Raw genomic sequence first — 10,577 nt, forward strand, 5'->3', positions numbered from 1 at the left:
CGCAGTCGGTCAAGCTCGAGCGGGCTACCCGAAGAGCGAATCTTCCATGGACCGCGGCTTGTGTTGTTACTCAAACTATCGAAGCAGGCGCAGTCTTGTACGCCACTGATCTGCACTTGGTATTCTGAAATTCCAATTCTTCAATGTCAGCCTCCATTGCTCCCAATCCAACGCCGAGGCTGCTCAGGCCTGGGGACAACCGCCGTCTCGACTTTTCGGTACTCATGCGACAGTTCAGAGACACGGCGAGACACCAAATAGCCACCTACTTGTTGAGGATGTTGGAACACAAGACATGATCTCCAGCATTCCACATGCAACCCTAGCTCGGCCGGCGAATTCACACGAGAATCACAGTCGGCATGATAGCGCAAGAGCTACCGTGATCGATTGGCCTTCCAGTGCTTTCTTATTTCGGGCTATGATGTTCTCGCCCGCCTTTCATACATGTGCTCAAACGCAAGCGATTCGTACTCTGGACCTTCGGAGAGAAGCTCCATCACATGTAGACATAACCCATGTAGCATGCAAGGTACTGGCGAAAGGAAGAGCGCGACCTTCCCGTTTGGAGAATGTTTACTCCTCGTCGAGCGAAGACTTGACCTTGGCAGACTGAACCCAAACAGCCTTCCTCTGCAGACATTCTTCGCGCAGACTGCGTTGCACACACACCGATGGGTTAAGCTGCAGGCCAAGGTGGCTAATAGCTTTCGTGAAGAATGGATGAAGAAGGAGGCGGTACCCCGGACCTGGCCGCCTCTGGGATCAACAAAATCGGGCCATCCTCAAAGAGGATAGGAATCCGACTGACTGTGACCTGTTTATCCCCCTGTAGAGACCACAGCCCAAGGCGTAGATCTGCTTCAACGCTCGACAAGAGGGACATGCAAAGTATGCAGTCCAATCAGCACTAGGCTTTTTCAGTCCGACATCTCACCGTCCAGCGGCCGGCTGTGCCTCTTGTGCAAGGTCAAGTTGCCCATCCACTTGACCCAATCCCACGTATCCATGATCCATGCCACGAACCTGCAGTTGGTCCCCACCACCTTCTCCCCCCTAGCACCGCGTGTTAGCCAGCGGAATTATGGGCGAAGATGACCGACGCCAAACAGAATCTATATCCTCGCAGCATGCCCTCCAGTCCGTACTTGCCTCTGATGTGTCATCCTCGGCGCTGCCGTATCTGGCTTTATGGTCCAATCAAAACTGTCATTGACCATCCCTCAGACAAGCGGATGAATAGACAGCGTCCCTCTCCTCTGGGCGCTCTTGCAGCCCTCTTCCCCCCACGACGCCGATGCTTTCCAGAGGCTCTTCCAGGCCGTCTCGGCTCTTCCTCCTGGCCCTGCCGGTCGCATTTCCTGTCTGTCCGTCATTCAAATTCCATCTTCCCTTGACTCCCCTTCCAGGCCACGAGGCTGTCGGCGAACGTCCTTCCAGCCCTACCTGTCAGACAAGAAAGGATCACCCAGTGTCGATCCTGGGCACGTGTGCTGTTCTGGACTGCTACCACACCTTGCCACTCGACCATCTATTGGGTCTTGCTCCAGTGGGTGTGAAGCCTACCGCGGGGTTGACCGACTCCCCACGGTAAGTTGCTGCTCAATATCGATTGCCCATTGTGAACAAAGGGTAGCGGCTCTTGGATACTTGCCACGCCCCATCCATTCTCTTGCTCTCGCGCTCCTGGTTGTGTCGCCCCCCCCCCCCGGAAGGCTGCCATCTGACTGTCCTGTAGTTCTGCCAAAACAATTGCGCTTTGCCCCTCGAACCCGCTGCTGGCAGTTTCATTGCCGACTTGAGATGCTCTGATAACGAGTAGGGCTTGTTCGTTCCTGTTCTCTCTACCCCATCGTAGCCGGCGTCCACTCACGACGCAGCCCTCGAAATGAGTCGTCCGCATCTTGCTGTCCTCCTTTCCGCCCTTGCCGCGTCGGTTTCTGCGCAATATGAAGGTTGGACGGAAAACCAGGTCAATGCCTCTTTGTGTCTATGGGGCCAACCTAGAGGTAGGGTTACTCTGCCTTCTTGACCAGAAAAGCGGATAGCCTGATGCTGACCCATGATGCTTAGCTGCCGTCATCAGAGATACCGTTTACCTAGACGGCGGCCTGATGATATGGTCGCAAGGCCTCTCCAACGGCGAATATGGCCCCTTGGACTCTGTCAGTCAGTTGCCCTGGCCACCATCCAGCTAGCTATCTGGTGAATACTGACAACTCTAGACAACCCGATGGGTCTCATGTTCACCTTCAATTTCAGCCAGCCGTTCAGTACTTCTGACAACCTGACGGCCTTTCTCGATCCACTGTCGAAGGCTCGTGGAGGCTTCGGCTCCAATGCGAGAGGCGAATCCCCCAACTTTTTCGATGGCGCCTTGCTGGGAAACGACGCCGAAGTCACCCTATTCGGTGGCCTGGTCAAGAAGGCAGAGCTCGACAAGGCACCAGCAGAAGACGAGGTGCTCACGTACCAGCGTTATCAGTATGGCCCGGAACGGGGTAACTTCAGACCAAACTTTGTCACAAACGAGCTTGACGGCGTCTCGCGTTACATCACCGACGGAGGCGCCGCCAGTGCGCCGTCTGAGAACAAGGCTTGGTACTTTGGCGGAATGAGGGGCCCAGAATGGGGGCCGGTCTTCCAGAGGAGCGCCAACATGTCAGAGAATGCAGCGAATGTATCGCATACACTGATTACGCTGGACATGAAGGACCAGTTGACGCCCGTCTGGACAAATACGACACTCCCAGAGAGCATCCAGGGACGGGCTAACCCTGAGGTTGTCTGGGTCCCGGTCGGTGAACAGGGAATTTTGGTAGTAATCGGTGGCGTCACTTACCCTGACTGGGTGTCACCCACGCGCAGGTCGGAGAACGCGGCGCAGAGTGTGAGTTCTTCGCCCTGGGTCCGAATGATGGCGGGACAAAAGCTGACACCCACTCCAGAAGGAAGAGAGCGACAAGTTCATGCAGGACATTGACGTCTACGACATTGCCAGCGACGAGTGGTACAAGCAGCCGTCCGAGGGCGCACCGACTGCCAGCACGCGAGGTTGCGCCGTCCTGGCGTCCGCCCAGGACGCCTCCAGCCACAACATCTACTACTACGGCGGATATCCCGGTGTCGACCCTCGCGAAGACTTTAGCGACGAAGTCTGGGTTCTCTCGCTGCCTTCTTTCACCTGGACCAGAGTCACCGAGATGCGGTTGGACTTTGCCAACACAGGCCACAGCTTTGCGCGGGTGGGACACAAATGCTTCAAGCCTTACCCCGATCAGATGCTGTCCTTTGGCGGCACGACTCAATTGACGGGGAATACTCCGGCGTGTCTGAGGCACAACAGCATCATCCAGGCGTACAACCTTAGCAGCGCTGAATGGATGGACTCGTATGACCCGCGAGAATACGCCAACTACACCGTGCCCAGTGCTCTGTTGGCTGTGATCGGAGGCAACCCTACAGGCTCGGCAACAGCTACCAGTCCAGCTGCGTCGGGAGGATGGGTCGACGATAAGCTGGCAGACGTCTTCGACACCGAGTACGACACGGACAAGATCCAGCAGTGGTTCCCTTACCCTGTCATCGAAGACAACACCCGACCTAGCATCCCCGACGATGGCAGTGGCGACAACGACGGCAACAACGGAGGCGGAGGCGGCGGCACCCCCAAATGGGTCGCGCCCGTGGTCGGTGTCATTGTCGGCCTCGTAGTCCTTACCGCGTTTCTCGTCGGCTTCTGCCTCTGGCGCAAGCGCCGCTACATTCGCCGCGGCGACTACAGCGCGGCCAGCACGGACGAAAACGGCATGCGCGTCCTGTCCTGGATGCGCGGCCAGCACAGCGTCGCCAAGGATCCGACCGTCACCACCGAGGAGACCAAGTCAAATCCTGACATGGCCGAAGCGCCGCGGTCCCCGCCCGTCGCCTTCGCCGCTGCCTCCGCTCCTGATCGTGATCGGCAAAGCCCCCACGCCGAGCTCCACGACGTCTTCATTGCCGAGCTCCCAGACACGTCGCGGCCGCCCGAACTACACGACACGGGCCTCACGCCGGTCGAGATTATCTCGAAGCACTCCCACTTTGCCACCCCCGGCGCCCGCCCCTCGGGCAACCCGTCCTCCTACTACGGCTCCATCTCCGGGAACGAGGAATCCTCCATCTCCCGCTCCTCCGGCGTCCTCGGCGCCCAGTCCCGCGGCCAGTCTCCCTCCCCTGTGCCGCCGGGGCCGCCGTCTCCGCCCATCATCGGCAGCGGCGGGCGCCCCGGCGCACGGGCGAGCAACGTCTCCGGCCTCAGTGAGCCGGAGAAGAGCCACCTCAGACAGATCAGCGAAGCGACGGTCAGCTCAGCCACGTCGTCAGCGGAGAGGGTCCCGCAGGTTGCCAGGCCAGCCAAGGAGCCCGCGACGCCCACGAGCCCCGGGGCCGTCAGTCCACCGACGGGGGGCCCGGCGGAGGAGAGCGAGGACTACGTGTCGGCGAAGAGCCCGCTGCGCAGAAGCGTTTTCCAGGAGAGCGAGGAAGATCTCGGGGGCAAGAGATGAGAAGGGAATGGTGGGCTTTGATCCCACCCACAAAAATGCGCACAAGCAAGCGGCATTTGAGTATCTGATTTTCGTTTGATGAGGATTCATGTGTCTTGCAGATCTCTAGCTGAGAATACCGTCAGGGATATGTACATTGGAGTTTTCTTTTCTTCTGAAACAACATGTCCATTTCGACTCAATGCGAATGAAGTGACCGCCTGTGTATTGTTTTACTACCTACCCAGATCCGTGATTTCTGCAAGACATGACGTCCTTGGCCTTTTCGTGCCGAACCTCGCGGATTCCGACCAGAATCATCGTGACATTATTTCGCCGTGGTCAATCACGTCTACTCGTTAATGCAGGGGAGCATAAATCTGCATACATTACCAATGCATCGTTGGTTGATCACAAAAGTCTATCCCTAACACATACACCGAGTCATCCTCGGTAAACGGTGCGCAACCAGGCCTGCGATCATGCAAACTCCAATAATCTGTAAAGCCGGTCGCCGCCCGCTTTGTACAAGTGGTATCATTTCAACAGAACAAGAACCAGCAGACCCTTTTGGTCGGCCCGACCACAATGCAATCGATAATCTCGACAACTAGGAGACTTGACACCATATCAACTCGAGTGGCATTCAATACCAGTTGAGCTCATTTAGTCAGTCGGCCTCATCCAAGAGCTGATCAAGGAAGGTGCCGGGATGAGGCTCGCCGCAGCAAGGACAGATGCTGATGCTGTCCTCATCCTCTTCATCATCGTCATTCCCATTCTTATCAGCGGGTGGTTCGATGGGATACCCACTACTGCGGCAAAACTCAACCCATCTCCGCTCCCCGGAGTTGCGCGAGATTGGAACCCGCTTCCAGATGACCTTGTCCTCTCGATGAGAGGTCGGATGGCCTTCCTGGGCAGGAGCAGAAGGCATTGTGGGGATATGCGAGTGATGAGCGTCCAAGCCGGACCCGTCCAAGGCGTCAAAGTCGGTATCTTCGCTATCGCTGAGTTCATCATCGATCGGAACGGCAGATGTGCCCAGCGAACCAACCCGAAGGGACTTGTAGGCGCGGATCACTCGAGCACAGATGGGATGGCCGCTGAGTGAAAGAACCCCTCGCTTAGTCTGCACATAGGCAGGCACTCCCGTCATGTAAAGACCCTCATCCCGTAGGAGACCAGTAAGCTCGGCGGAGGCCTTGACTCCGGGGTCGTCGATGGGGAGGCCAGTCACGTAGAGTTCATTCAGGGAACATCCCAACTCATGTGAGGCCATATTGTGCATGTCGTTTCCAAACATGGGAAGTTTGTCGGCTGTAAAGTTGACCAGGTCGATATGGAGAGACTCTAGGGCAGGCAGCAGGCGAGGCCTGATCTGCTTCTTGTCGTGCTTCGGGTCGAATGGGGGACGAAGCGCCGCCAGAAAGTCAACAATCTGCGACCACGAGTAGCAGCGGAAGCCGCCGCGAGCGTAGGTCTGCTCGTTGACGCGCATGTTGACTGGTAGTTGATGGTCTTTTCTCAAGGACTGGTGATAAGTATGATGCAGGCGGTGACGACGCTTCTTGTCGTCGTAGAATTGGGCAATGATGCGGAACGTGACACCTTTGATGCCCTTTCGATGGTTCACGTCAAGCTCGGCAAAATTACGGAGGGCCTCGGGGCTGGTGAACGTGAAGGAATTATGACCCCATAGAATGCGGGTTCCTTCCGTGTGCATGGCTCTGCAGGTGGCGAGAAAATGAATGGCGATCTGGTTCCCACGTGCCTTCTCATCGGCGGTGACGGTGTCCGGCCTCAGCTTGGAGAGGGGGTCAAAGATCGAGAGGGGCGCCGTGAGTGCATACTTGAGTATGCGAAGCAGAACCTCAGTAGGCAGATATGGGTTCGTCGGGGCGGCGGCGAGAGAGCGGCGGCGGGTCATGCGCCCCGAGTTTCCATGCTTCACGGCATGAATGTGAGCTGTGGCAATGGGCGACCATGTAATGCCGTTTTCTCTGAGCAGTCGCTTGAGCCTGAGGTTCTCATCGGCCAGTATGCGGTGCTTCTGGCGGAGAGGCTGGTTGTAATAAGCTTCGGCCGTATCCTCCTTGTCCTGGGTCTCCCACGGATCGACATCCTAGGTCGAGTCAGCAAGTGCGAGCACAAAGAGGTAGGAGACAGAGCGGCAACATACCACGAAGTCCGAGTTACGTGTCATAACGTCTGGCCGAGGCGGGCAAGGCCGGCGATGGTGAACGGTCGAGCTGCAGTCGAGACGAGGGTTGGTAGCGCAGATCCTCCCCGAGAATGAGTGCTCCCAAATTGCCTCAGCCCGCTGGTCGGTCAGTTGGATCCGTCTTGACGACGTGAAATGGGAGGCAGGCGCGTTCCCAAGTATCCGGGTATCGAGGTGAGAGAGGGCTGAGAGAACTGATGCTGATTCAATGAACCAAGGTGCAGATGTGACTGCCTGTCGGAGGAGCAGCAGCAGCAGCCAGGTTGCAGGGCTGACACGAAGCAAGACCTCTCCGTCTCCAAATTGGACTGTGAAAGGCAGGCACGATATCCCGTTGTGAGGAATGACGATGAGTCGATTGGCAGTCGTGAGAGAAGCTGGACGATACGTAGATAAGAGGTACGTCCCTCAGTACGTCCCTCGGACCGTCTGCTACTCGGCAGCGTTGGCGACTGTCAGACTAGAAGGACCAAGGGCCGCGGAACGTTGTGGGTGCCCACACGTGCTGCCTGTGTGTTACAAGGAAGGCAGGCACCACGGGTAGATCCAGTTCAAACCTCGTCGAAGGAGCAACCCGCTGTTGCGCAGGGGACGGTTGGTGACAAGACAAATGCAGCGATGTCGGTCCAGACCGAAAAAGGATGACACCGATAACCGAAAACAGCGATGGTGAGAAAATCGGGGTTGGGTGGATGTGGATTGTCGGAACGTTTCGGATCGTCAGTATGGGCAGTGGACAGATGTCACGTCGAGGAGGTCCTCCTAGGAAGATGCTAGAAGATGAGTTGGGAGCAGAGAGACGACCAGCATCAGGTGAAAGGCCTCAAAGCGGGCGGGCGGGCGGTGATGGCGACGAAAGGCGGACAATAGGTGAAGGGTGTTTGACCGGCATCCGGCGTGTAGTGAGCAAGTGAGAGAGAGGGAAAGAGTGGAGGCAGGGGGCGGCACTGTGGCAGGATCACAGGAGAGTCATACCTTCTGACAAAGAAGGGGGCATCCTCGTGGAAGGAAAGAGCACAGGCACGAGCACGAGCACGAGCGCGAGCGCGAGCATCCGACTCAAAGCAGCAGCCCGCATTTTGCTCACAGACGACCAACACGGCGGATGGGAGGGCACAGGTCAAAGCTCCAGCCGTTGTTAGTGCTCACTGGCGCTGGGGTTGCCCATTCTCTAACAGCCACCAAACCGATGGCGCCGGGCCTCTGATGTGATATCCGAGCGAGGTTTGGGCCAGCGATGACGCTAAGAGGTCGTCGGGTCGGCACACAGGCGGCAGTAGTAGCAGTAGGCCGCTTCAAGCTTCCTTTGCTTGCTTTGCTTCCTTTGCTGCCCACGTCTGTCTGCAGTGAGCAAAGGGAAAGCGACAGACACGTGAGGGGCCTGGGGAACATGATTGCTGGTAGAATAGGGCGAAGGTATGTTTGCCGGTACGTTGGCCCCCCAAAGGGTGACTGACAGGTGGCCGCTTGCCGATGACTGGCGATGACCTGGTAAGCATGATGCGATGCGATGCAACGTAAAGCACAGGATGGGGAGCTGGCGGGACCCAGGAGCTTTGCTTCCGTTTGGGCTGGATGGGTGGGGGGAGGGGCAGGCGGAAGACTGATTGTCGAGCAGCAGCAGCCAGCCGATGCCGCCCACTTGCCATTCCGGCCCCAGCCATGATAGGCAGGCAGCACCAGGATACCAGGGTGAAGGAGACCCGGCAGCAGCGATGCGATGGCATCGAAAACCCCGTCGCGACACAGCTGGCTAGACCAGGCCAGGCTACCTTACCTAACTGTGGTTCAGTCTTCATTCGTTCTTCTCCTAGACGCGGGCGATCGAGACGAAACGCGAAGATCAAAGGACATCGAGCATCCGCTGCCTCTCCAGTGTTTGTTTGGACAAACCGCACCAATTGGCCATGTGCACCCAGTCTGTCTGTGCTTCCCGACCATGTTTGCCTTGACGTCATCCATCATCAGCTCTCTGCATCGTGCCCCTCCATCACTGTCTCAATACACAAGTCGATGATGAAATTCCACCCAACTGAGAGAGCAATAGCCACGCAAAACTCGTCATAGCTCGGGTACTTTCATGTGCTGGTACAACTGGGGGCGCCTCGTCGTATATAGAGGACATATTCTCCCTCCAAACGAGTACCTTTGGTTTTCCTACACATAACAGAGCCTTCGCGTTGTCACACCCAAGATCCCCATCACCATGTCTAACCAGCAATTCTCCAACGCCGACACGGGCAACCGCCCTGCCGACCCTTACAAGGATGCCAACAAGGACGAGGTGCCTCTTCAAACCAAGATTGAGGACTTGACCCAGTTCATCAATGCCACAAAGTTCGCCATGATGACCACACGTGATGCCTCGTCTGGCAACCTCGTTTCGCGCGCCATGGCACTGGCCGCCTCTGTACGTCGAGGCCTCTCAAATGATCTAGTAGTCACCCTACTGACCAGACACAGGAGGTGGGCGGTATTGATCTACTCTTCCACACCAACACCGAGTCCAACAAGACGGACGAGATCAAGAGCGACCCTCACGTCAACATCTCGTTCATCAACAGCTCAGGCGACTGGGCCTCCGTCTCGGGTGTTTCCGAGGTGGTAACCGACCGTAGTCTCGTCAAGAAGCACTACAGCTCCGAACTCAAGGCGTGGCTGGGCGACCTTGGCGATGGCAAGCACGACGGCTCGGAGAATGACCCCCGCATCGGCATCATCCGTGTCAAGACGAACACCATCACGTACGCCGTTTCTCACAAGACATTTGTCGGCAAGCTGGCGCAGGTAGCCGAGGGAATCGTCACCGGCAGCGCAGCTCAGGTAAACAAGCTCAGGGAAATTTCGTCGCACGACATTGAAAAGTGGAGGGCCTCGCAGTCCCTGGCGCAGTAATGGACAGGAGCAGCGCGGCCGCTGGATCGAGATGTATGCCCTGTACAATAAATAGCCCACCCTCCCCAGCATCATCAGATGGCCATGAGACCATGAACTCACGATGAATTAATTTTATCGCTTTCAACATTCCTACAGCTGCTTCCCGTACTCCTCGTTCCATATCCTGCTCCACGCCTCCTTGTCCACTGCGAACGCCTTGACGTAGTCGTGCTCGAGCTCGTGCGTCCTCCTGCCCAGCAACACCATGCTGTGCAGCGGCGCGCCTAGCAGCTCATCCGTGTCGCAGAGCTCCTTCAGCGTGCCGGCCACATATTTCTCCGTCCGGCCACCGACGCGCGCGGCGCCAATGGCGAGGCTGTCGGGCCCGTAGGCGCCCTCACCCTTCTCCTCCTCAATCTCGAGCATCTGGCGCGCGCACTGCCCGACGGTCATGTAGCGCGGCGGCTCGTAAACGAGGCGGCCGCGGATCATATTCTCGACGCTCTGCTCCTTGACCTTGATGTCGAGCAGCACGAGCGTGTGCAGGCCGATCTGGCGGTTCTCCTTGACGCGGTCGTAAAAGGACGCGGGCCGCCAGCTGTCGGTGAAGAAGACCATGGAGACGGTCTGGCCAAAGTTGTAGAGCTGCAGGCCGGCGGCGCCGATGCCCGACATGATGGACGCGTTGGGCACCGTGGCCACGGGGATCTCGAGCTCGCGCGCGCGCAGCACTATGTCGGTGTGGGTCGTCGCGCCAAAGGGGTCGCCGACGACGAGGAAGGCGACGTCTTCGGTCTGGGCGTCGCGGAGGATCTCGTCGCTGTTCGACTCGACCATGTCGCGGTCGGCGACGACGATGGGGCGCCCATAGTAGGCTTCCTGTTCATCTGTTCAGCGGTGCTTGGAGGCGTGGGTGGCTGCATCGGGAGGGGGGGGGGGGGGGGGGGGGC

The 10,577-nt window shown here is 57.7% G+C and overlaps 4 protein-coding genes across 4 annotated transcripts; 2 read left to right on the top strand and 2 right to left on the bottom strand.

Moving 5' to 3' along the window:
- Positions 1-1,888: 1,888 nt before the first annotated feature.
- Positions 1,889-4,547, top strand: D7B24_001750 (uncharacterized protein; the record flags this gene model as incomplete). The annotated part of the gene is made up of 4 exons (XM_028635971.1): positions 1,889-1,955; positions 2,074-2,169; positions 2,226-2,890; positions 2,949-4,547. The coding sequence occupies 4 exons, from the start codon at positions 1,889-1,891 to the stop codon at positions 4,545-4,547; spliced, it is 2,427 nt and encodes an 808-aa protein (XP_028491664.1).
- Positions 4,548-5,196: 649 nt separating this feature from the next.
- D7B24_001751 (uncharacterized protein) lies at positions 5,197-6,732 on the bottom strand (the record flags this gene model as incomplete). The annotated part of the gene is made up of 2 exons (XM_028635972.1): positions 5,197-6,651; positions 6,709-6,732. The coding sequence occupies 2 exons, from the start codon at positions 6,730-6,732 to the stop codon at positions 5,197-5,199; spliced, it is 1,479 nt and encodes a 492-aa protein (XP_028491665.1).
- Positions 6,733-8,956: 2,224 nt separating this feature from the next.
- On the top strand, positions 8,957-9,645 carry BLI3 (BLI-3 blue-light-inducible Bli-3 protein; the record flags this gene model as incomplete). The annotated part of the gene is made up of 2 exons (XM_028635973.1): positions 8,957-9,160; positions 9,214-9,645. The coding sequence occupies 2 exons, from the start codon at positions 8,957-8,959 to the stop codon at positions 9,643-9,645; spliced, it is 636 nt and encodes a 211-aa protein (XP_028491666.1).
- A 132-nt stretch (positions 9,646-9,777) lies between these two features.
- Positions 9,778-10,464, bottom strand: DPH5 (diphthine synthase; the record flags this gene model as incomplete). The annotated part of the gene is made up of 1 exon (XM_028635974.1): positions 9,778-10,464. One exon carries the CDS (start codon positions 10,462-10,464, stop codon positions 9,778-9,780), a length of 687 nt encoding a protein of 228 aa, XP_028491667.1.
- Positions 10,465-10,577: the final 113 nt, after the last annotated feature.

Source organism: Verticillium nonalfalfae, assembly GCF_003724135.2.
Source record: "Verticillium nonalfalfae strain VnAa140/NRRL 66861 chromosome Unknown scaffold_138, whole genome shotgun sequence".
Lineage (NCBI taxonomy): Eukaryota > Fungi > Ascomycota > Sordariomycetes > Glomerellales > Plectosphaerellaceae > Verticillium > Verticillium nonalfalfae.